Below are 26529 nucleotides of genomic sequence, written 5' to 3'. Positions count from 1 at the left end.
GGCTGGAACTTCGGTGTTTATGGGACCTTTAACTACTGAGCTCTCCAGCCCGCAAAGAACTGTTTTTGTTGTTTTGAAGTCCTGTTGGTGCAGATGTACGCGCCACAGCTCATGAATGGAGGCCATGTGGACCCATGACAGGCTTCCAGTCAGCCTACTTAAACTCACTGCAGAGTCATGGCCACAGGATTACCTGGTGCTGGGAAGACTCAAGCTTCGTGTAGCTCCTCCCCAGATCCCAGGGGCCAGTGGGTCTGCCAAGGCCTGAACCCAAAACCAAGTGAGACCCCATGGGGATCACACTTTCCATGTGTATTCATCTCCAAGTCCCCACTCACTTGGCCAACCGGGCCCCTCCGCATGGTCTCCCTGAGGAAGAAAGGCTGTGCCTGTCACTTCCTGATCTGGCTCTGCTGTATTGTAGTAGCTGTTCTTTTAGATCCACCGCCCACCCTAGCAGAGCTGGGAGCCGCCTCTGATCCCTGCTCTGCTCGGTCCTCCTCCACCTACTGCGGGGTCCTTCTGGGTCTTTAATAAATCTTCATCCTTTTTTGTTTTGTTTTTTTTCAAGACAAGGTTTCTCTGTGTAGCTTTGGAGCCTGTCCTGGAACTCACTCTGTAGCCCAGGCTGGCCTCGAACTTCCTTTTTTTCAGGTTTGTTTTCTTTTTCTTTCTTTTTTAAGATTTATTTATTATGTATACAGTGTTCTGCCTACATGTATACCTGCAGGTCAGAAGAGGTCACCAGATCTCATTACCGATGGCTGTGAGCCACCATGTGGTTGCTGGGAATTGAACTCAGGACCTCTGGAAGACCAACCAGTGTTCTTAACCTCTGAGTCATCTCTCCAGCCAGCCCCATTTTCATCCTTTCTTTAGGCTCTAAGTTGAGCCTGATGTGATCCTTTGACCCAGACGTCCCCAGAGCACATGACCCAGCAGGAGAGACAGCTGCCATTTGTAACCACAGCAACACTAAAGGAGTAGGATGGAGTCACCCTGGGCCATCGCTTTAATTTCTGCATGGGAGGTATAACTGGGATGCTGGCTTCAGGCATGATAACCATGTGTAAGGCCTCCGGGGTGGTGGACCACAGCAGTCCCAGACAGGCCCAGGCTCTGCCATTCTCCTGCCTCAGTCTCCTGAGGACCTGGGCTATAGATAAGTCCCACAACATCCAGTCTGCTTCCATTTTCAGAAAATAAAAATGGGAGAGGCCAGAACAGCCCATCTGGAAACATCTAGCTCATCTTCTTCCGCTTTGAACGGTCTGAGGTCTGGACCGGAGGCAGGGGGACAGACAGAGTGCCCAGTCTGTGATCCTCTTCCCTGCCATCTGCCAGGGTCACCTTTCTTTTGGAGATCTTCAGCCTCATGGCTTTTGCTATCTCCATCATCCTAGGGAAGAAACAGAACACATGGAGATGGGTCCTGTGTGTGCCGTTCAGGTCTGACGGGGCAAAGAGCACACTGCTCTGGACCCCGAGGCTGGGTTGTTCTCTGCCTCCACCCTCGCTTCACCCCTGCTCCACGGAGGAGCCCTCCCTAGTCACAGCATTCAAAGCACACAGGGCTACTCAGAGCAGAGAGCTGTGGGAGGCTCAGGCTAAGGCCCAGGCACACTTTTGGGAGTGAGATCTTGAGAAAGTCTTTACTTCTCCAGATCTTAGATTCTTGTTATTTTTTGGGAAATCAACGAGGGACCGTGAATGAATTCAGTACCACCCCTTGCAAAGAAAAGGGACTCAAAGTTTCTCACCAATCAATCATTCATTCATTGAAAACTGTCTTCTGGTCCCAAGATATTTCCATGAGACTCCTGTCCCTTAACCACCCTTCAGCAGGGCCTCGTGCTCTGGGCAGGAGGGGAACCCAGCAGGCGGCTGCAGGGCCCACCCAGCATTGCTCTACTTTGCTCACCTCTTCTCACTGAGTTTCAGGTCCCCCTGCAACACCGTCAGGTCTATCTGGAAGTTATTTATGTGCAAGGCGAGCACGATTGCATAGGCAGTGATCTTGGCCTTCATAGAACTTGAAATTAAGTTCCGTAAACTGCAGAGTCAGAGGCAACGGAGGAGAAATGAAGTTAAATTCCAAGTGCTGTGTAAGAACCCCAGAGCCTTATCCTAACTCTGTCGTCAATGTTCCCAGTTTGGGGAACAGGGTGTGTGTGTGTGTGTGTGTGTGTGTGTGTGTCAAGCCACACAACCTGTCTTCCAAGGTGCCCAATCTCCCAGTGGACAGTGAGTCAGCCCGTGTTTCTCCTGACAGACAGACAAAGCCCTGCCCACATTTCCCCAGGTGGTGTGGTAGCACTGCCCTCATGAAAGCCCTCTGTGCGAGTCTGTTCCTGTCTGCTCAGCAGGCCGGCAGGACACTCAGGGGCAGGAAGCACAGCCCCATCCAAGAGCTGCAAGCAGGCCAGGAGACTGCTGGAATTTGTCTCCTAAGTCACCCGCCCTCGTCCCAGCACTGTGGTCATCAGTAAGCACTTCCTGCAGGGTGCCCACAGCCAGAGGCCAATGAACACTTCCAAGGGGACAGTGGAGGATGGAGATGTGTCCCCAGGAGCCTGCCAAATGGCAGTGAGCTCTTTGGCACTGGATGTCTGGACACGGAGCTGCCCCTGAGCCCCCCCCCTTCCCTGCCACCCCCATCCGCTTTCTCCTTCCTTGAAGGAGCTCCCTGACCTGCCGTTGTTGTAAGTCAGGCAGGTGAAGTGCTTCAGCAGCTTGGCGTTGATGATGTGGGGGATTCCAGGTCCCAGGGCACCTAGAACACAAAGTTGCATGGATCATTTTCCTGGAAAGTCACACATCCATAAGGGGGCGTGTGGGGGGGGGGCTGTAATAGCCAGAACCCCATGATTAGAGGAACAGGGGCCCAAGATCCAAAGCAGCCACTTTAAGATCAGACGCACACAGAGGTGTTTGCGAAGGGTGTGTGAAGAGGTAGAACGAACAGGCTGATGAAGACTGAGAACACACAATAAGATGTTGGAAAATACAGTAGATTGCAGATGGAGCCAGTGAGAAGGTTCAGTGGGTAAAGACGTTCCACCATGTTCCATCCCCAGGATTCACGTGGCTATAGGGACAACTGATTCTAAAGTCGTCCTCTGACCATAGATACACTAGGCACGCACCCCGCTCAACCTCCCACTGGAAAGACTGGAATACAAAACATGAGCGTCAAGCAGGTGGGCACACCTCCATCCTGGGTGCCTTTCACAGTAACAGTGAACAGACACACCTTATGCCGAAAACCCCAGGTGGCTCCTGCTGGCTTTCCACCTTGGGGTGGGTAGGAGAGAGGACCACCACATATGGTCCTAGAAAACAGGTGGAACTGAATTCTAAACATTCAAACTAACTCTCTCAGTGTGAAATAAACTGCCACAACACACCCCCCTCCAAAAAAAAGAAAATGCCAAGCACAGTGGGGCACACCTTGAATTCCAGCACCGGAGAGGCAGAGGCAGGTGGATCTCTGAGTTCCGGGCCAGTCTGAACCGTACAGTGAGTTTCAGCCAACCAGGGCTGTCCTCACACAACACCTGCCTCAAGCTTCTTCCCAGCAAAGCCTGATTTCTCCTCCTTCTCTAAGTGGTGTGTGTTCTAGCAGCCTCCCTTAAATTATTCATCTCATTTGACCTGGATACTGTGTTTTACCTAACAAAACAGACGCAGGGAATGTGCTCTCTGGAAGTCCCATCACCCTGTCCCCATTTCCAGAACAGAAGAAGGAAATACAGAGAGGAGAGCCCCTCGAGGCTCTGGAGGAAGGGCAGGCTGCTGGGAGGGCCGGACAGACATCCATGGGGTGATGAGAGAACTACGGACAAGGAACCTGTGGACAGAACGAGGATGAAATGTCGGGGCGGGGGGGGGGGGGGGGGGGGGGAACGACGACTTACTTTTCCCCTTTATCACTTTCTGAGCTCGAAATCTGACGAGGGCATCTAGGAACCAGATGCTCCGGGCCTGCCGGTCTCGACGCCCCTCATCTGACGGCAGCGACTTCAGCATTTCTATGACGAAGGAACAGTGGCTAAAACAAGGAGGGGAAGAGCAGCACGTGAGGGACAGACAGACAGACAGGCTGTCAGGAGCCCACCCGCACGCTGTCCCCACACCCTCCACACACTGAGCAAGGTGGCTAGGGAGACTAGGCCTAGCAGGGTGCGCAGGGTTTGAATGACAGACTCCGCCTCACTGCACAAGGCAGAACAACCATAGGGAATAATTCACAAGATCAACCCCAGACCTCACATGTACACGCACCCCACACAAACACCATCGCACACACTCAGACACACACTCAGACACACACAAAATAAAAACAACAACAAAAACTAAAAAGAGTGGGGCTGGAGAGCTGGCTCAGCAGTTAGGAGCACTGGCTGCTCTTCCAGAGAACCCGGGTTTGTTCCCTAGCACCCGACTGGGCCGCTCACAACTGCCTGTAACTACAGATCTAGAGGATCCGGTGACATCTTCCACCGGCACCCACATCCATGCCATATACACACATACATAATCTTATAAAAAAAAAGAAGGAATAATTAGAAGACTCAGAACTAGGAAATAATCTAACCAAAATCAAAAAGTTGTTTTAAGAGGGTTAATCTCTGTTATTTAAAACATGCATATTTAATTTTAGAAACGTTGGCAAGCACACTGTCACAGAGAACCTATCACTGTGGCTAGCACCCACGCCAGTGCCAGCCTCCGGGCATTGCCAGTGACAATCAGCGTCAACACATGGGTGGGATCTGGAGCTGGCTTTGGTCCCAGGCCCCATCACAGGACCCTGCCACCATCTCCCCAGCTGTAGGCTCTACACACATAAGCCGGTCCTCCCCCGAATCCACCCACAGCTCCCGGAGGCCTAGTGTCACAGCTTGCTCCTTCATTCCCGGGCTGAGCAGACCCCTCCCCACTGACTCCACTTTCGGAGCGGTCTCAGCACTCAGTGTTCTCCGTCGGCCGTCTCCCTCGTGACTCACACATGCCCATCTGCCCACGAATACCTGTTCTCCTCAGCCATCTTCAGGATGTCTTCTGACGTGACCTTTCTGAACGCTTCAGATGGGCTCTCAAGAGCATCATACTCAGCCGGGGACAGAACTGGTTGCAGGTCAAGAACATGACTGACCACAATGGAAAACCACCGAGCTAAGTCACCTCACAGGGCCTCATTTCCCAGGCAGGAAAGCTAAGGCCACGGAGAAGGGACTCAGAGGACTTAAGGTGGAGCGCAGAGACCCGAATCTTAGCCCCAGTCCAGGGGTCACTTCCTCCCTGGACCACGCCCCCTTCTCTTCATTACCAGAGCCTCTGTCAGCATTCTCCAACTAGCCGGGCCCACTGAGCAGGAGTTCTGTGTTCCAACACTTCTCTCGGTATGTCTGCTCTGGTCTTTGACACCAGCCAACCTAAGGGTCATTTTCTGATGATTTGTGGAGAATGACTCCCACAGGGCTAAGCTGTTGCCCCTCTGTCCTGTCACTGAATGGTGGGTTGGATTCCCAGGAGTGGGTCCCTCTGCTGGTGGGGAGGCTGAACTGACCAATCTCCTGCTAACAGCACTGGGACGTGGGAAAAGGTTTGGATGTCGCGTTTATTAATGTCACAGGACCATGACCACCCTTACGCAGCCCGGCTCTGCCAATGTGTGCAAACATCATGGCCTGCAAATTCGGCACCTTTCCAACTGCAAGGATACTGTCTTCGAATCTGTACACGTCCTCAGGCTTGCTGGCGTCAGCGTGGCAGGGAGGGAGGTAGAGGGAGTCATCCTGCAGGTCATCCTGCATGGCGTCGCTGACCAGAGCTTTCAATGGAGGAAAATGAATGTGAGTGGCACCCTGCCCGGCCGCAGGCTCTGCCCGGCCGCAGGCTCTGCCACACTCCACGAACCCTATGCAGTGGAGACCACATGGTCCAAAACTCCAATTTGACACCTGCCAAGATCTGAACTGCCCGTCAGGCTGATGCTCCAGGCTGATGCTCCAAGAGTCCCAGGCAGGCAGAAGGTGGATACAGTGCGTCTGCCCTCAAGTAACTCAGGATAGAGTTACAGAGACTCGTGCTAATAAACAATCACTACACAACATCAGAGAAGCTACGGCCATGCACCGGGGGCGGGGCTCGCACATGGTCCTTCCCGTGCCTGTCTCCTCCCCTGGACTGCGGACAGGACATGTCACCACCTGCAGCTGTGAGGCGAGTGACAGATGTCAAGTCTTTGCGGCACACTCTTTACCCCCAGCTGCTTACCATTCACACCCTTTGTATCAATGATGTTCTCTGCGGCTTTAGTTACTGTGAGATTCAAAGATTCGCTGCCAACTTTGTTCATTCTCCTGGAGTTCAGGGACCGCTTCTGCTTGGTGCTTCCAAAGGCTTCAATGCAAGAATCCAACTGTGTAAGAAACAAACTCAATCCCTAAGGACAGGCTGGGCAGCACGGCTGTTCCGGTGTGTAAGCACGAGCAAGCTCTGGGCTTCCTGAGTCACGATTACCTCGCCTGGCCATCAGGCCGAGTCCTTTCTCATACCTGTCCACCTCGCAAGACGGTTCCACATCAGGACTGGGGTTTGCTGACCTGACTCCCAGTTACAAATCTATAGTTAGCTTTCCAGCAGTACAAAAAGACGGCTCGACTGGAATCGGGGTTGGTAAGTCGGCGGCACAGAGCCTACCAATCTGCCATCTGCCCCAGTAACAGACACAGCGAATAAACCACTCACTCTCCCCGAACCACAGGGTCGTCTTCTCTCTGCAGTGGTCCAGGCGACACCGAAAACTCAGGCCGCCACCCCGGGGCCAGATGACCTCACTAAGACTTCTTTGTTTATGTGAGTCTCCAGTACAACCACTTTCTACAGTGTGGACCAAAACCTCCAGAGCTTTCTGCTACAGCTCCAGCATCCCAGAGAACAGGGTGCAAATGCCGCCATTAGGTGTTCACCTGGCCAAGGCAGCAGCAGCAGGCCCGCCCCTGGGAGCCGGAAGGCCTCGGTGGGTGGCAACCAGGCAGAGAACCACAGACCGACTGAGCTGGAGCAGCCAGTGAGGCCACAGTCAAGGCGGCTGCTGCACTGAAGGGGGAAACCAGGCCCCGGGAGAGCTTCCTTAACTGTCACTCACCTTTTCCCTGAAAGTCTTGGTCTGATTCTCCTGAGGAGGCTCGTACTCAATCGCATCTTCTACAGAAACACAGAACAGGAAGAAAGCACACTGTGAGACTCACAACGTGAGTACTTGACTATTTTTTTAATGGGCTCTCACTATGCTGCCCAAGATGGTCTTAAACTTGTGAGTTCAAATGCTACCCTGGTCTCAACCCTACAAGCAGGGGGAGGTGCAGGCCATCAGGCACTGTGCTCAGCTCTACAAGGCCTTCAGAATATTAACAGCGCTTAGCATTTATTTGGCATTAATCTAAGAAAACCAGACTTCCTTATTCCGAGATTTCCCTAACAGGAATGTACACGGTGACTACTGACTGCATACCTCAGTACACAAGTGGAACTGGACGGAGAATGGGTGTCCCCGCTTCAACCTCTTAGTCAGAAACAAGGACAAAAGAGGTCTGCAGACACAGTCACCCACCCCGGCATTTTCCCAGGCCAGGCCAGAGGGAACAGAAACCAAGTCCTCGGCTCTTCCTATAAGAAGATTTGCTTTTCTGGTCCAAGACTTAAAGGCAGCTGTAAATACAGTGCGGATTTTCACACGACAGTCTCCAGCTTCCCACAGAGCACTCAAGTAGCGAGCTGTATAAGCCGGTGGGCAAGAACACAAGCTTTGCAATGGCCCTGCCGGAGTTAGCTCAGCAGCAGGTCACCTGACTCAGCCAAGTCCCAAGGCTGGAAACAAAGGAATAACAGCGCCTAGGGAGGAATTCTGTGGTGCTTATGAAAGGTACGCCCAACAGGGACGAGCACACACCAAGGACCCACAACTGAAGCTGTGCGTGTGCTGGCCGGAACAAGCCAACACTTACACACCACTTACACGCAACACAAATGTACCTCGTCAAGAATTAAACAACCTCGGGGTCTGAAGAGACGACTCAGCAGTTAAGAGCACTGGCTGCTCTTGCAAGAGGACCCGAGTTCAGTTCCCAGCATCCACGTGACGGCTACCAACCATGTGTAACTCCAGTCCCAAGGGATCCAACTCCCTCTTCTGGCCTCCATGAGCAAGGTCTGCATGTGGTGCACAGACACACATGCAGACAATAGAACCATACACAGAAAATAAATAAATCTTAAAAGGAAAAGAGCCAGGTGGTAGCAACACACACCTTTAATCCCAGCACTCGGGAGGCAGAGGCAGGTGAGTCTCTGTGAGTTCGAGGCCAGCCTGGTCTATAAAGTGAGTTCCAGGACAGGCTCCAAAAGCTACACAAAGAAACCCTGTCTGGGGGGGGGGGGGGGGAAGAATTTAAACAATTTCACCTTGGTGGGCTGGTAGAGGGCCAGCAGATAAAGGTTTTTGTCACCAAGCCTGGTAACCTGATCCAAATGTTGGAAGGAGAAAATCCACTTGCCTGAATTGGCCTGTGATCTCCAAACATGCATTGTGGTGTATATACACACACACTAAAGATAAATTAATGTATTAAGTTTTTTAAATTCCCACTGGAATTAAGAAAGTCTAGAGGAGCCGGGCGGTGGTGGCGCACGCCTTTAATCCCAGCACTCGGGAGGCAGAGCCAGGCGGATCTCTGTGAGTTCGAGGTCAGCCTGGTTTCCAAAGCGAGTTCCAGGAAAGGCGCAAAGCTACACAGAGAAACCCTGTCTTGAAAAAAACCAAAAAAAAAAAAAAAAAAAAAAAAAAAGAAAGTCTAGAGGATGGTTCAGTGTGTAGAGAGCTTGCTATCCAAACGTGAGGACCCGGGTATGAATCCTCAGAACCCATGGGAAGCTGGGCCTGGTGGCACACATCTGGGATCCAAGTGCTCCCATGGTAAGATGGGAAGCAGAGACAAGAGAACCCCAGATGCTCAAGGGGTAGCCTGCCGGCCTACTCAGAGCCAACAGACACAATGTCTCAAACAGGTAGGTCAGGACAGCAGAGCTTCTGCTTTGACCTCCATACACGCTGTGGCAAGTGAACAGCTGTACTCACTCACATGAAGAACTAAGGAAAGTCTGTAATAAAAAAGAATGGAACTACGAGACACCTCCCTTGACGTTCTGTACTGATGACTACTCATCTTGCCTTAAAGGCTGGTTTCTGAGACAACATCTGTAAATGCTGAAGAGACGGGGTCTTACTTGTCATACACAGTGCTTAGTACTTGGGAGGCAGAGCCAGGCGGATCTCTGTGAGTTCGAGGCCAGCCTGGGCTACAGAGTGAGTTCCAGGAAAGGTGCAAAGCTACACAGAGAAACCCTGTCTCGAAAAACCAAAAAAAAAAAAAAAGTGTGTGTGTGTGTGTGTGTGTGTGTATATGTATACATACATACATACATACATACATACATACATACATACATACATACACACACACACACACACACACACACACACACACACACACACACACACACACACACACACACACGGGGCTGGAGAGATGGCTCAGTGGTTAAGGGCACTGGCTGCTCTTCCAGAGGACCTGGGTTCAATTCCCAGCACCCACATGCCAGCTCACAGCTGTCTGTAACTCCAGTTCCAAGGGATCCAACACCCTCACACAGACAGAAATGCAGGCAAAACACCAATGCACGTTAGATAAATAAATAAGTAAATAAATATTTAAAATATATATATATATATAAAACTTTTCAAATTAAAAAAAAAACAAAAAAGCACTTGGCAAGAAGGCACCCTATTGTGGCTGAGGATAAGCTGTGTTTGCCGGGTAGACACCAAGTTTTGAGCTCACACCCCTTCACCAGATAAGCCTGCATGGTGACACACACCTATAAGGTCAGCACTCAGGAGCTGACAGCAGGAGGACCAGAAGTTCAATACCGCCCTCAGCTACCCAGCAAATTCAAGGCTAGCCTGGACTACATGAGACTTTGTCTCAAAAGGGTGTGTGTATGTGGGGGAAGCCGTTTAGAAAAACATTACAAATGCCTTTTAGAAAACAAAAACGAACTAATTCAACAAACCCAAGCCATGCAGCTTTTCAGTGAGTCTTCACTTCTGGAACCTACCAGCAAAGAGTGGCTGCATATTGAACAGCTCCGCGTCGTACACTTCCATCTGGCCGGAGGTCTTATTAAGGATCCCCACAAAGTGTCTGAGTAAAAAAGGAATGATACAACAGGAGGTTATTCACAAGGTGATTTACACAATCCTCCTTTTTCCTAGTTACAAATTCCTAGCTTCTGCTTTCTGCCAGAGAAAGGCAGCTACTTGTTCACATGTAACAACAATCCCTGCACGGAGAGGGAACAGGAGGTGATGAAAGGGAGGGACATCAAATGGTCATGGACTGAAAAAGCCACCAGACTTCTGATGAACGGTCACATTCAGAGCCACTGCTGTTAATGGAAACACCTCTGAGGTCATAAGAATCTAGAATTAAATAGAATTTAGGCACACATGAATTTTATGGAGACAAATACAGGTAAAACCTTGTTCCTCCTGGGGAGAAGATCTAGCTGAAGCAGGGCATCTTTGTGAGGGGGATGCAGTGTTTAGATTTAGCACACTGTGTTACTCTGCCTTCAGGCTGGAGCCCAGCAGGGACTGGAAGGCCTTCACTGTTGGCCATCATGAGATCCCATCTGCACTGTGTCAGCCTGTGAATTAGAGACTCTTCAAGCTGGATGATGCTGCTACACAGAGGACACCAGAGGTGTGCAAGGGCAAAGTTGCCAAAGTCCTTCACTTCACCAGTGACATCGCTGGGTTCCTTTCTTCCAACCCAGAGGCCTTGAAGATACCAAATCCTCTTGTGCCAAGGCAAGCTTGAGGCAAGCTTTGACCTACTGATCACACATTCTAAATCAGCAGACACAGCTGTCTTTTGGGATAGCCAGTCACAAATAATGTCCTAACAAATGAGGTCTTTAGGAACTTGCCAAGCACAAGCCATCTTTTCCTTTCTAGGGGCGTCTACACCAAGTATAAGGAACTCGTGAGTGCAGAAACACAAGGTCTTAGTAAACCTGCAGGTCCCCCATACCCCCAAGATAAAGACTGCAGATGGTGGTGTCACTGTCACCACTGAAGCCCTCTAGCACCTCTGTCCCTGACCAGCTGTCCATTACCTGCAAAGAGTGTTGCATTTGAGGGCGCCAGTTCCAAAATTGTTCCCAACATAGGAGAGCCTGTCTGTTTCAGCTGCCTGAAAAACAGGGAGTGTTCCATTTACAATCAGTGTTGAAGGGTACTGAGCATGGGCTCTTTTTGACCTGTGCAGAAACCTTAGAATCCAAGACCAGACTGTACCAGCCCGGGATAGCCTCCAGGAGGTGATCTAGCCCCATCATATCGACAGGAATCTAGGGTGTCTCTGGGGGAAAGGCAAGAAAACTTTAGAGTGGGGACTCCAAATACCATAAGAAAGCTTCGAGGTGACAGGTGACGTTCTTGGGGGAAGTGACACCCTGGATTGCATGAAATTGAGAAGCTTCTTCACAGCACAGCAAATACTACCCAAAGTACAGAGAATAGAGATGTAGCTAAATCCCTGCCAAGGATAATAATACTCATCCAACAAGGGATTACTATTTAGAATATACAAAGAACTGTAAAAATTAAATATAAAAACAACCCTCAAATAGTCAGTAAGTGGGCTGATGAGCCAGGTAGACAGTTCTCAAAGGAAGAGTGACGTAAACTGCCCAAAATATTTGAGAAGTTCTCGAGGCCCTTAACCGTCGGAGAGATATAGATGAAACCTGTGGGGAGGCCTGCTGGGCTGGCTCTGTGGAGAAAGTTTTTGTGGTTTACATGATGGATGGCCTGAGTTAGAGCCCCAGACCCCACATGGTTAAAGAGCAGATCCAGTGCCCTAAGTTGTCCTGACTTCCACATGCTTACATGTACACACACACACACACACACACACACTCTCTTTCTCACACAAAATAAACTTTAAAAATACAAAAACAAAAAACCTGCCTTGAGGGCTGGCAAGATGGCTCAGTGAGTAAAACTGGTTGCTACTAAGTCTGATGACCTGAGTTCAATCCCCAGGGCCCACGTGTTACAAAGGACTCCCCCGAGGTGTCCTCTGGCCTCCAAATGTACAGCACAGCATATGTGCATTCCTTCCTCCCTCCCCAAACTCACACAAATGAGAAATGTTTTTAAAAGTTGCTTAGATAGCCGGGCGGCGGTGGCACACGCCTTTAATCCCAGCACTCAGGAGGCAAAAGCAGGCAGATCTCTGGGAGTTCGAGGCCAGCCTGGTCTACAGAGTGAGATCCAGGACAGCTAGGGCGACACAGAGAAACACTGTCTTGAACAGCCCTCCCCCAAAAAATTGTTTAGCGATTCCATCACACCCCAATCAGAATGGCTATCCAAAGAAAACAAACAACAACAGACGTTGGCGAGGATGTGGGGAAAGGAACCCTGATTCACTGCTGCTGGAAGTGTACACTGCCGCCGCCACAATAGAAGTCAATGTGGAGGGTCCTCAGAAACTGAAAGAGGGGCGACCCTAGGAGGCAGCTGCACCGCTCTCAGGCACCCACCCAAAGGGCTCTTCTGCCTTCGCACACTGTACAGATATGTCCACGATCATGTTTATTGCTGCACTATTCACAACAGCCAGGAAATGAAACCAGGCCAGATGCCCATCAATGGGAAAACAGATAGAGAAAATGTGGTACATGTACGCAATGGATTTTTTTTCAATCACAAAGAAAAATAAAACCACAATATTGGTGGGAAAATGAATAATTATTAAATTAAGTTAAATAAATCAGACTTAGAAAAACAAATACGGTTTTCTCTCATATGCAGAATCTAGATTTAAATGTGTGTGTGTGTGTGTGTGTGTGTGTGTGTGTGTGTGTGTACGTACATGTACACACGTTCAGGACATGAGAGTAGAAAGGAACCATGAGAGAGTAGCAAAAGGGGGAACGAGAGGGTAATATAACATGTATGTAATGAGATGTTCATGTGTTTGATATGCAGACCTTAGTTACTCAGTGCTGGTGGAAGCCAGAAGCGGGGTTGGATCCCGTGGAACTGGAGTTACAGACAGTTGTTGCCTCTATGGGGGTGCAGGAAATTGAGCCCAGGTCCTCCGGGAAAGCAGTAAGTGCTCTTAGCCATCAGGCCCCCTCTCCAGCCAGTACGGATGTCATGAAAGGGAGAATTATTTGGGAGGAAGGCAGGGGACCAGCAGGAGGGAAACGGGATATGGGGAAGGCAGTGGGCAGAAGGCAGTGAGAATACAGATGCAATGTTATTTTTAATTTATTTGTATTTTATGAGCATTAGTGTTCTGCCTGCATGTATGCCTGTGTGTGGGTGTCAGGGTCCCTGGACCTGGAATTACAGACAGTTGTGAGCTGCCATGTAGGTGATGGGAATTGAACTGGGGTCCTCTGGAAGAATAGTCAGTGCTCTTAACTGCTGAGCCATCTCTCCAGCCCCCAGATAAAAAAATTTTAAATGAGAGAGGAAAATAAAGCACCATAGAACCGGACAGTGAGGTCTTGGTCTTCAGCACTTATGGGTGCAATGGTTCTGTGAGCAATTGCCTTGGCCCAAGCCCTAGAGCTTTGCCACCCTTTCCGACATCAGTTCTCCCTATCCCCCAGACACTGGGAATGGCTGGCTGACTTCCCAATCAGACAAGCTTTCCTTCTTTTCACTCTGGCCACCAAACCCCAGCTGTCCAAATGTCCCCACTCTTGCAGAGCTCAACTCTGATGCACCCTCCCCAGGAAGGCATTCAGACATGTGGAGGCTTCTTTTCCTCCTGAGCTCCCCAGGCCCTAAACCCTGAACTTTTTCTGCTGTACACCTCTACCACCTAGACAGATTACATCTCTTGAAAGCAGACATTCTCAACCCTCGCACCTACTGAGTAATACCAGAAAAGGTATTAGCAGTGGAGCTAGGCGGTGGCAGCACACGCCTTTAATCCCAGCACTCAGGAGGCAGAGGCAAGCAGATCTCTTGAGTTCAAGACCAGCCTGGTCTTCAGAGTTCCAGGGCAACCAGAGTTACACAGAGAAACCATGAAAAACCATGGAAAAGAAAAAAGAAAAGAAAAAAGCATCCTGTAATGCACCCACTCACCCATAACCAAGCATTACCTGGCTCAGAAACATCAACGGTGCTGAAGCTGGGAGCTGGAGAAAAGGCTCTGGAGTCGAGAGCACTGGCTGCCCTCCCAGAGGACTGCATCTGACTCCCAGCACCCACGAAGTGGCTCACAACACAATGCCGCCTTCTGGCCTCCACCAGCTATACACACACACACACACACACACACAGTGCATAGACAACAATGAGAAACACCCATACACATAACACAGTGCTGAAGCTGAGCTCTCCAAGAATGCTGCCAAAGCTGACTTAGGCGCTTCCTGAGCCTGCTCCGTGTGGACACAGTGAATATTCAGTAAGTTCACGTCGGAAAAAGAAATACATGAAGCCAGGAGTGGTGGCGCACACCTTTAGTCCCAGCACTTAGGAGGCAAGACAGGCAGATCTCTGAGACAAGGCTAGCCATCTACACAGTGAGTTCCAGTATAGCCAGAGCTACACGGAGAAATCCCAAATATGGGAAAAGTCATCGTCTCACCCCAAATCTTGCACATCAGTGCAGCCACAGTTCCATTTGCTGCTCCTCCTTTTCTCCCTTCAGGACCTCCCAGATCTGCCCACACGTAGGGCTGCAGAGCCCTGGAGAGCCCAGACAACCTGTACCTGCAGCACTTACCAGGATCCGCTGATTCTTCAGCCTGGGGTTTACCAAGTCGGTGTTGTTGTACAAGGTGAAGCGCATGTTGCCTGGATTCTGCAGCTTCCCATTGGAGAACTGGACTGTAAGTGTAACCCAAGAATGAGATAGATGAGCAGGACCAGCAGGGTGAGGTGGGGAAGAACCGCATTGTGGTTGGGAACCCGTGGCGATAGCAAGGGAGCTCATGTCCAGCTTTTAGGGGGACTGAAGAAAGTCCTGATCCAGTACTAAAGAGGGAGATGGGGGGCCTCTGGGCAGAGGTTATGACAAGAGAAAATGACTGCGGGAATGTCATTAACTGGCAGAAGAGCGCGGGAACTCTGCTCCGTGGAGGGGGAAAGGGACGAATGAGAGACCTGGTGAGATGGCCAGGTCCTGGGCATTGCCCTGAGAAGTGTCCCCGCGTAGCTGTGAAGTCATGACAGAGGAATGGGAGGATGGCTGGGGCTCTGTCCCAGCTCCAGGCAGCGGGCAAGAGGGCTACGCGGTGCCCAGACAGAAGGGGATAGGGCTAGGCGGGACTCCGCTCCGGCCCCGCAGTCTTTACCCAGCACAGCTTTCTGCCTGTCGTCAGGCTCCCCACAGTACAGCCACCTTGCGCTCTGCTGCACCTCGGTCTCCATGTCTTCAGTCTGTCCGTCCAGCATGGCAGACGCCGGGGTAGCCATGAACTCGCCGGTTCACACGCGGATCTACACACCGGAAGTGACGCCCTGGCACCGCCCAGAGCACGCAGTCGCGAGACCACTCCCCCTCGCATGGTGGACTTCGTCGCGGACCACTCTTGGCTCCTTCCGCGGTGGCCACGCCCCCTGGTAGGCGGGCCTCTGCGAGATGCCGTACCTGATTGGGACAGTGCTCCCGGCTGCGCCCTAAGTTTATCACCGCCAGTCTCCCCGCTGGCCAAACGCAGAAACACAACGTCTTCAGCCTAGGTTTTGATGCAGCTACCTCCAACTTAGCATCATCTAGGTAAAGGACTGTCTTTCCTCTCACCCACGAAAATACCTTCCCAAGACCTGAAGAGGCCAAGTTGAAACTTAGAATCCTCAGACATGAAGTCCTAAAGCACCAAGCGGATGTGGTCGTGGGACAGCGGCTGCTCCATAGAGCTTCCCATCCACACGCTTGGAGAGCAAGCTCTATCCATCTCCCACCATGATACCTCCTCTGGCAGAGGCGTTAATGCTGCGTCCCAACCAACTCCTGAAGGATAGGCCATAGGGGGAGTCACGGAGAACTCAGGTCATTTTGATGAAAGCTTCTGACGTGGAGTAGGAGGAAGAGTCTTGGGTAATGGGCAGATTCAATAACTCTTTTTCCTCCTGGGGATCTATCATAGCAAGAGGAGGAGGGTAGACCTAGGCCAGAGCCCCTTTGCCCAATACAGGTCAAGGCTGATTCATCTTTGTTCTCCAAAATACTGTCTTTTGAGAACCTCATGCCCACTTCAACACCTAGACAATTACAGTGACCCTAATGCTTTCATGAGCCTTTGCCACGCTTTCCTAATTACTCCATTATAGAAACGGCAACATTGCGAGCCCCGCGGCGGTGGTGCACACCTTTAATCCCAGCACTCCAGAGGCAGAGCAGGCGGATCTGAGTTCGAGACCAGCCTGATCTACAGAACGAGTTCCACGACAGTCAGGGCGACACAGAGAAACCCCATCTTGAAGAAAAAAAATTGCAAGTACATTACAAAGAACTTCTCCCCTGAAAATTTAAATTGTCAATCTGATAGCCCACTCACCACTGAAGACTAGGCTTTCCTATGTCCAAAGAACTTGGTATAATTTGAGTGTAGACTGTCTTCCAAATACCTATGTATTAAAGGTTTGTTCCATGTGGCCGGAAACATAATGCATCGGTCAAGAGCACTTGCTGCTCTTAAAGACTACTCGGGTTCAGTTCCCAACAACCATGTCCCTGGGCAACTACCGGGAACTCCGGTTCCAGGGAATCCTATGCCCTCTTCTGGCCTCCTTGCCACCTGAACACATGTGGTCTGCACAAGCACATTCATACACACAAAATAAATAAACCTTTTGAAAAATCCTTTAAAAGCTGTGCAACAACAGGGGCTGGAGAGATGGCTCAGAGGTTAGAGCAATGGCTGCTCTTCCAAAGGACCAAGGTTCAATTCCCAGCAACCACATAGCAGCTCACAACTGTCTGTGACTCCAATTCCAGGGGATCTGGCATCCTCACACAGATATGCATGTAGGCAAAAACCTCAATGTACATAATAAATAAACAAATCTTAAAAGGGGGGAGGGCTGGAGAGATGGCTCAGAGGTTAAGAGCACTGGCTGCTCTTCCAAAGGTCCTGAGTTCAATTCCCAGCAACCACAAGGTGGTTCACAACCATCTGTAATGAGATCTGGTGCCCTCTTCTGGCCTGCAGGGATATGTGCAGACAGAACACTACATTATAATAAATAAATCTTTAAAAAAAAAACAAAAAACAAAAAAGCTGTCCAACCTCCATGAAACTGTTGGAGACGGTGGAAACTTTAAGACTTGGGATGAGTCTCTTCAAGAGACTGGATTGCATGAAATTAAAAGGAAGGGCGTGGCCTCAAAGAGAATAGTGGAAGCCACCAGGCCTTCCTCCTCTTTCCTACCTGACTGCCAGAAAAACAGCTTTGCTTTTGTGATATACTGCTCACCCCAGCTCTAAGCTATGGGACCAATCAGTCATTGAAAATGTCCAAACCTAGGAACCAAAAGAAAATAAATCGTTCCTTTTTATGAGTTGTTTGTCTTCATTTTGTTGTGTTGTTTTAGACAGCAATGTGTGTGTGTTATGTGTGTGTGTGTGTGTGTGTGTGTGTGTGTGTGTGTGTGTGTGTGTGTGTGAGAGAGAGAGAGAGAGAGAGAGAGAGAGAGAGAGAGAGAGAGAGAGAGAGAGAGAGAGAGAGATCCTGGCTGGTCTGGAACTCACGCTGTAAACCAGACTGGCCTCAAATTTACAGAGATCTGCCCCCAGCTTTGTCTAATCTATTTTGTTACAGTAACATAAAAAACCTGACTAAAGCAGGGCCTCTCCTTAAGCAATTTCAATACAGTTACCGGAATAAGAAAATTAACATTGATCCAGCTATATAATCCTCCCATTATCCAAATTCACCACTGTCTCGGTGCTTCTTCACAGCTAAATGATCCTATCAAAAATCCTGTTGCAGCCTGATGCTGTGCCTTACCCTTGTGATCCCAGAATCTGAGAGGCTAAGCTAGGAAGGCTGCTGTGAACTTGAGGGCCGCTTGGGCTCAAGTGAGAACACACACACACACACACACACACACACACACACACACACACACACTCACACACACCTTTGCTCTTAGCTGTCACAGCTCTTTGACTGGAAGATTGCTTTCTTTGCCCCTACTCAGTTGTTCTCAGTTAATTGTTTCCAGAAAGGAAAATGAAGGAGATGAAAAGGGCTTCGTTGTCTAATTATTCATCTGCTACTTCTGTCAATCTTTTCCATACTAAGTTTCTTTGACGTTAATAACTAATTTTGGAGCTAACTAGAAACACATTTCATTTTTAAATCATTTATTTATCTGTTTCCCAAGAAGGAATGTGTGTAGAGCAACACTGCTCATTGGGTGGACAAGTATGAAACGGGGGGAGGGGCTGAGGTCCCCTCTTCCCTTGAGGCTCAGGCTGCCTTCACACTCCACCTACTGTGTCCCTGAGGGTGACTACGAACTCCTCACCCTCCTGCCAGGTGCTGGCATTGCATGCACCATCACACCCAGCCAGCGAATTTCTCTCTCCTCTTTTACTTCTGCACCTCCTATAAAAATGGAGACTCTCAATAAATGTTGCCTGAGAAAGCTGGCAAAGGAGCCCCGTGGACAAAGGCGTTTGCCATCGAGTTAGACGGTCTTCGGAGGACCCCCCCCCCCCCCCCGTGGGTAGGACCCACCTGGCGGGAGAAGAGAGCTTACACAGTAGCATACACTTGCACACAATCACAGTAAATAAATATGTAAATAGATGTGAAACAAATAAGTATTGAATGAGTGAGTGAAAGGGTAGGTCACTAATCCTTGGAGCCTAGAACATTCTTAAAACTAGTTAGCATAGGGTTTATATATAATAGATACTATGCAAATGTTCGCTGGTTAAATGAAAATGAACAGATATATCAAGGTTAAGAGGTGCCAAGAAGCCGGGTGGTAGTGGCGGACGCCTTTAATCCCAGCACTCGGGAGGCAGAGCCAGGTGAATCTCTGTGAATTTGAGGCCAGCCTGATCTACAGAGTGAGATCCAGGACAGACACCAAAACTACACAGAGAAACCCTGTCTCAGAAAACCAAAAAACCCAAAACCCAAAACCAAACAGACAGACAAAGGAGGTGCCTAGGAAGACCTCAGTAGAAGGAATCAAATACAGTTCTCGAGGTAAGAGTCTTGATCCTCTATAGGATGGGGGACACGGTGGCCGTGCTACTCTGAGGGCCATGGCCTGTGGAGACAACAGCATGGTTACCTGGGGCCCATCAGATCTTCTGACTGGAAATCAGCAAGTAATGGGGGTACAGCTGAAGTGTGGGAGGCGCTGTCACGCCAAAGTGACTCCCTTTTAAGGAACCTCTTTGCTGGTAGGACGGAGAGCTGTCACTGAGAGCCCTGTGCATTGGCTGCTGTGTTACGGGTGGGAAGTGATGAAGTCACCACAGGCAAGACTTCAAAAGATAGACATTCTGCCCAGGAAAGGAAGTTTTGCAGATGAGGAGCTGGGTCAGAACTGTGGTGTACCTCAGTGTTGTTCAACTAGTTAACAGTGACGCAAAATATACAGACAACATATACATATGTGTACATTAAATAATAACTGAAATGGGACAAGATGCTGGGGGCCTTGCAAAGTCAAAGATTCACAGTGGCTTCTTCTGGATTAGAAGTGTGGATTACTAAAGGGATGCAAAATTTACCATAAGAATCTTTACTTCTTAAATTTAGTTGGAAATTCAGAGATATTTGGGAAACTCTTTTGGTGTGTTTTTAAGAAAAGGAAAATTTGAATTGGGGGTGGGGAGCTGCAAATGTCTCCTTTTTCAGGGCAATATCCCCATCTGCTGGTGTTTCAGGATATCGCTATGTCGCTAATGGAAGAAATACAAGGGAGATCCTGGTTTGCTGTGGTTTACCCAGAACTCCCAAACGCTGCCCCCCCCCCTTATTTCTCTCCTTCCTTTCTTCACCTCTGCCTCTCGCTGTCTTCTGTGCTCCTCCTCTGTGACACCCCCATGCTTCTGAATCCTCCTCCATCCTTCCCTTCTCTTCTGTATCACTTGATGCAGGCTGCTCGAATGCCTAGAGACACGGCTCTGGGAGGCTGACTTCATAGCGGGCAGGCTTTGTTTTCTTTGCACAGAGCTAAATCTACTGCAGCTCCAGCCTATACCTGTAACCTGGGTTCTGATCTCCAGGGCCATGGAGAGACCAACCAGAGCCTTGCAAAAATCTCCCTCCTTCTCCTCCTCCTCTTCCTGGTCTTCCTCCTCCTTTTCCATCTTCCATGCTTCCCATCCACCTGCCCCAGTAACTCCTTCCAACCTCTCCACTGTTCCTCACACACTAGCACTTGTAGATCTTTTTTTATCCTGGTTACCTCTGTGAGCCACATATCAACATACTTCTATCTGATGTCCCACATGTGTCAATACCCATCCCTGGGCTAGGCAGTGCAGAACAGAGAGTCCATCCTTTACATGCTGCTATGTGTATTGTTTATTTACTTGTTTGCTTATTTGTTTATAGACAGGGTCTTGGTACATGCCCCTGGCTGGCTTAAAATGCACTGCAAAGAACAAGCTGGCCTCTAATTTGGGGTAATAGTACCTCTGCCTTCTAATATGTGGCTGATTGTGTTCATTTCTAAGTAACTCTACTTCTTGATTAACTTTGGGACAGCAGTAAGCCAAACAGTAACCTTTCTTTGATAGGTTCTTACTTTAAGGCTGCCCTTACACGCACTAAGTAGCCCAGGTTAACTCAGAACTTGAGATCACCTTGCCTCTTCTTCAAATAATCAGGATTACAGGTATGTACCAACAAATTCAACTAACAACAACAAAAAAGTGACTTCACTTCTGTTAAGTCACAGTATTTTTTTTAAAGATTTATTTATTATGTATACAGAAGAGGGAGCCAGATCTCATTACAGATGATTGTGAGCCACCATGTGGTTGCTGGGAATTGAACTCAGGTCCTCTGGAAGAGCAGTTGGTGCTCTTAACCTCTGAGCCATCTCTCTAGCCCATAAATAATTTTTTTTTTGATACAGGGTTTCTATGTATAGCCCTTGCTACCCTGAAACTCGCTATGAGCCATCTCTCCAGTCCCTATTCTTCTTCTTCTTCTTCTTCTTTTTTTTTCTTTCTTCTTTTTTCAAGACAGGATTTCTCTGTGTAGCTTTGAGCCTTTCCTGAAACTTGCTTTGGAGACCAGGCTGGCCTCGAACTCACAAAGATCTGCCTGCCTCTGCCTCCTGAGTGCTGGGATTAAAGGCGCGCTCCACCGCCGGGCTTCCTATTCTTCCTTTTTAAAAAAAGAATTTGAGGGTTGGGGATTTAGCTCAGTGTAGAGTGCTTGCCTAGCAAGCGCAAGCCCTGGGTTCGGTCCTTAGCTCCAGGAAAAAAAAAGAGTTTGAATAGAAAGAAAGGCCCCACACTAGGGAACAATGCTGCTCCTAGAAGATGGATTTTTAGATAGAAATCTCAGTGCCAGGCAATGGTTACTAAGTATTGGTTAGCCTGGTCTACATAGAGAGCTCCAGGCCATCTAGGGCTACATAGTTAGACCCTGTCTTTAAAAAAAAAAAAACAAAAAAAACTCCAGCCCTGAGTGGGGAAGGACCCCCAAGGCTGAGGAGCTATTGGCAGTTGATTGGCTGCTGGGGGAGGTGAAAGGAGGAGAGGGAAGGAGGAGGGAGGGACGAAGGGAGGGAGAGTCACTTTCCTTTAGGATTATGGCCATTGGTAGGTTCCCCAAGCCCAGTGGATGATCCCATGGGCCTGTGCATACTGGACTCAGTGGTTTAAATGAGAAAGAAATCCATTATAAAAGTAGGACATGCTAGGAGATAAGATGAGGGAGTCCTGGGGGAGTTGGGGAAGGAGGTGAGTCATGGATAGGCTCAAGATAAATTGTATACATGTATGAAAATTTCAAAAAAATAAATACACATTGAAATTTAAAATACAGAAAAATTGTACTGGATATAGTGCCTTATACCTGTAATCTCAATGCTCTAGAGTGGGAGTGGAGGGTCAGAAGTTGGGGGCCAGTGGGCTCTTGCAAATGCTTTCTCAAATCTCCTATGACAGTCAACTGAAAGTTGCTACAGTGGTTACACATCCAAACGCATGTGTGAACGTTCAGGCTATTTCCAAAATTTTCACCATTATCTGCACTATTTCAGAGACCATTTTGCACAGAAAACTTAGCAATTCCCCCACCCCACCCCTTTCATTCCTCCCTCCCTCCTTCTGCTCACCTCCGCCCTTCTTTCTTTCTTTGAGACAGGGTCTCCTGTTGCCCAGGCTGGGCCTCGTTCTGATTCTCCAGCCTCTACTTTCAGACTGTTGGGATTACAGGTCAGCAACACCACACCCTGACTAGGGCTTTAATTAATAGTTCAAAACCAAATATTTTTGAAGATTCTTTTTAAAAAGAACTTTTATGGACGGTGGTGATGGCACATGCCTTTAATCCCAGCTCTTGGGAGGCAGAGGCAGCACGTTTATCTTTGCACCATGTGCCCCATGGAGGTCAGAAGATGACGTCAGACCCTTTGGAACTGGAATTACTGACAGATGTAGGCTGCCACGTGGGTGCTGGGAATGGAATCCAGGTCTCTTCAGGCTTCTGCAACAGGTGCTTTACTTGTGGAGCTATCCTGTTGGCCCTATATTCTGTCTTTTTGTTGTTGTTTTGAGACAGGGTCTCCTTATACAGCCCTGCCTGTCCTGGAAATCTCTATGTAGACCAGCCTGGCCTTGAACTCCACAGATCAGCCTGCCGCTGCCTTCTGAGTGCTGGAATTAAAGGCGTGCTCCACCATACTTAGCTCACATTCTGCCTTTTAATATTGAATCAGTCTCTGGTTTTTGTTTGTTTGTTTTAATCAGTCTGATAAATCTCTGCTCTTTTAGTCTTTCCCTTTTTATCCCCCCCCCCCCTTTTTGGACAGGGTCTTACTTTGTAGACCTGGCTGCAATACTGAATAAAAATAACCTAAAGGAATAAAAATGATGGCACAAATATAAAAGAATAACTAGACAGCAGATTTAAATATTGAGGAATGAGGAAAAACTCTAGAGGGTACAGAAAAAAATGTTTAGCCTTTTTTTTTTTTTTTCCAGCTGGGGTCTTCAAGTTGCACAGGCTAACCTGCCACTTCTGGGCTCAAACGATTGTGTTACCTGAGCCTCCTAAGTATCTGGGACTAAGGTACACCCCATAAGCCTGCACACTTTTTAAGATTTATCCTATGTGTATGTGTACGAGTGTTTTGTCTTCATGTATGTATGTGTGCAATGCCTAGTACCCTCACAGGTCAGAAGAGGGCATCAAATCCCCTGGACCCAAAGTTATGGATGGCTGTGAGGCCCCGTGTGGGTTCTCTGCAACAGCCACAACTGTTCCTCACCACTGCACCATGTCTCCAGGCCCAGGAAATGTTGTAACACAAGTGAATTTTATCAGCAGACATACCAAATTGCCTTCTATAGTGCTCTACCCATTTCTGCTCCCACTAGCAATGAGAGAATGAAGGTATTTTGTGCACAACTATGTTAGCATGATACAAACTTTATTTTTTTCCAACCTGATCTGCAAATTGGTGATGTCGTATTGTACTGTTTTTTAGACTTTATTTTTATTTTTTATGAGTGGATGTTGTTGCTTTCGTGGATGTCTGTACACCACATGCATGCAGTACTCATGGAGTTGAGGTGTTAGACCCCCTGGAACTGGAATCACAGATGCTTGTGAGCTGCTGTATTGGTGCCGTGAATTGAATCCCGCCCCTCACCCACTGGTGAGCAGCCAGGGCTCTTAACAGTTGAGCCATCTCTCCAGCCCCAGATTGTGTTCTTTTGTATGAGATAGGAGATAGAAGGAGAATCTTTGGTACACTGGTGAGTTATCTGTATGCCCTTTCTGTGAGTCATCTCTGTGTTGTGTTTTCTGTGGACCCCCCCTCCCCAGTGGAAGCATTGAACCTGGGGCCTCATCCAGCTAGGCAAGTGTTCTACCACTCTCAGTACATGCCCAGCCTGTTTTTGAAAGTATCTTCTTTTGAGATAGAGACTCACTTCGTACACCTGGCTGGCCTGGAATTCACTATGTAACCTAGGCTAGCCCGGAACACAGAGATCACTTGCCTCTGCCTCCGCCTCCAGAGAGCCAGGACTGAAGGTTTTCTACCACTGAGCTATACAAGTTCCACCCCCAGCCCCCAGTGCAGGTTATTCGTCTTATTTATTTTTGGGGTGCTAGAGACAGACCCAAGCACATGTTAGGCAACATTCTACTACTGAGTTAAACCCCCCAGGTGACCCTTGGTTTTTTGAGAGAAAAATCTCGCTCTGTAGTCCAAGAAGGCCTCAGACTTCTGCTTCACTTGCCCCTGCTTCCAGAGTGCCGTGTTTGTTAAAGGGGATGTAAAACCACACACCAAGCTGGTTTTATTTTGCGTGTATATGGGTTCACCAGTGAAGAGGAAGGCATTGTATGTATATGCCAATATTTTAAAGCCCTTGTACGAACATTTAGATTGTGTCTTTCTTTCTCTTTCATCTGTACTTTCCACATTTTCTATTTTTCAGTTGCATGTGTTTTTAGAAAGAAATCATTGGCAAGAAGAGAATGTATAGTTTACATTTTGAGACCTTTCTTCAAAGAGAGCATTAATGATAAAAGGAAATGACCTGATTTACAAGTTTTTTTTTAAACCAATTGGATGATATGAAATATTTTCTAGGTTACAGAATTACGTTAAGATCCACATATTCAAAAGGCTTTGTCATTAGTGCCTGGTTTATTGTCACAATTCCATATTGTCCTAGTTAGTTTCTATTGTGGTCACTTGGGAGTGGGGAACCCGAATTGAAGAAGAGTCTACATCAGATTAGACTGTGGGCCAGCCTGTCTAGCATGGTCTAAGTTTGCTTGCTAACTGATTTAGTAGGCCCCACCCGCTGTGGGCCTTACCATCCCTAAGCAGGCGGTACTGAGCTGCACAAGAAAGATAGCTGAGCCTAAGCCGGGAAGCAGCATGAGTCTATGGTTTCTGCTTGAGTTCCTTCTACGGCCTCCTGCAAAGATGAGGATCTAGGAGTGTAAGTCAAATAAAGCCTTTCTTTCTCCGGGACGCTTTTGGTCAGTGTTTTATCAAAGCATCAGAAAAGCAATCTAGACTACCTATCTTGTACTGCTCGATGGTGTACCTGTATGAGAACATAAAATGTCAAGAATTGCCCATATTTTATCAAGGCCTTAAAGAAAGAAACCCACAGGCTGACACTTCCAGGCGGTAACGTCGAAAGGGACTCGCCAGACATGGTCCTGGACGGTTCTGAAGGTGCATTTAGAAGCCCGTGCCGCCTCCTGCGGTCACCCTGCTCACAGCCCGGCGGCACTCGCCAGCCTGTCTTTGTCTTTAGCACAGAGCTGCGGGACAGTGACCCGAGAGGGCGGCCACCGGGAGGCCGGGGTGGCCGCTGGGCCTTCCCCTTCCCCACCCGGTCTTGCAGACTCTTGCGGCATTGCTAGGAGGACTGAGCCCTTCTTCAGTTTTAAGGTGGTGGCGACTGTAAACTTGGTTCTGGAGCCGTGCTGGGCAAGCGTCGCACTTGGAGTTGGGACCGGCCCGTGGCTATGCCAGGACGTCCCAGCAACCGAGATGAGACGTGGGCGACGACCCGCCCAACTCCCATCAGACGGGCAGCGTTTCCTACTCATTGTGAAGCTTGCATTTGGGTTCCATTCGATTCAAACGGCTTCTTGGGATTTCGTTTTTCTCTTCTCCCAAATCTACAAGTTGGGAACTACCTTCGGGGCGCTGCGTGAGTTAGTCCCCGGTGGGGACCAGCTTCAGACGCCGGGTCACTGCCGGACTAAGGTGGGAAAGCTGTCAGCACCGGCCAATGGAGGGACACAGGACTGGCAGTCTTCATCGCGATTGGCTCAACTAGACGGAAAACCCTAGCTTTCCTATCCATGGTGGATTTCGATTGGGTGTGACCCAAAGTCGCTTTTTGCTACAGTTCAAACCCGCTGTTGCTTAGTGATAAATCCCGCCTTCGAAGGCCTTTGAGAACAATTTTACACGCTGTAAGGCAAACTGTGATTGGTCGGAGCGCTCACGGATGCTTCGGTAGTAAACACAGCCCCCTTCTTGGGACCGCGGATTGGTCAGATTTTCAGGACGCCCCTCCCTTGCCGTGGCACCGCCCTCCCTCCTGCTGATTGGCCATGGGCGGTTCAGGAGGGCGGGGATATGCGCACCTCACATCCGCTTACCGTTGGCCGCCGCCGGGTTCGCAAACAACCGCGCGAACGGGCCGAAGGAGCCGGGAGCGGGG

General features: G+C 49.1%; 1 protein-coding gene across 1 annotated transcript; it reads right to left on the bottom strand.

The window, feature by feature from the left end:
* Positions 1-989: 989 nt before the first annotated feature.
* Polr1e (RNA polymerase I subunit E) lies at positions 990-15622 on the bottom strand. Its single transcript, XM_006986038.4, has 12 exons — positions 15463-15622; positions 14892-14995; positions 11248-11324; positions 10186-10271; positions 7157-7215; positions 6283-6427; positions 5729-5836; positions 5034-5130; positions 3918-4051; positions 2692-2773; positions 1922-2053; positions 990-1399 (listed from the first exon to the last, which is right to left on the bottom strand). Exons 1-12 carry the CDS (start codon positions 15581-15583, stop codon positions 1243-1245), a joined length of 1302 nt encoding a protein of 433 aa, XP_006986100.3. The 5' UTR covers positions 15584-15622; the 3' UTR covers positions 990-1242.
* Between the last annotated feature and the right edge of the window lie 10907 nt (positions 15623-26529).

This window comes from Peromyscus maniculatus, chromosome 2, assembly GCF_049852395.1.
Source record: "Peromyscus maniculatus bairdii isolate BWxNUB_F1_BW_parent chromosome 2, HU_Pman_BW_mat_3.1, whole genome shotgun sequence".
NCBI lineage: Eukaryota > Metazoa > Chordata > Mammalia > Rodentia > Cricetidae > Peromyscus > Peromyscus maniculatus.
Note: the sequence above shows the minus strand (reverse complement) of the source record. Positions and strands in the feature narration are given on the sequence as shown.

Coding starts and splice junctions, on each gene's coding strand:
- Polr1e (XM_006986038.4), bottom strand. CDS start 15,583: ATGGCTACCCCGGCGTCTGCCATGCTGGACGGACAGACTGAAGACATG. Junction 11,325..14,891: donor TGAAGAATCAGCGGATCCTG/GTAAGTGCTGCA, acceptor CCTGTTTTTCAG/GCAGCTGAAACAGACAGGCT. Junction 1,400..1,921: donor CTGAAACTCAGTGAGAAGAG/GTGAGCAAAGTA, acceptor TTTCTTCCCTAG/GATGATGGAGATAGCAAAAG.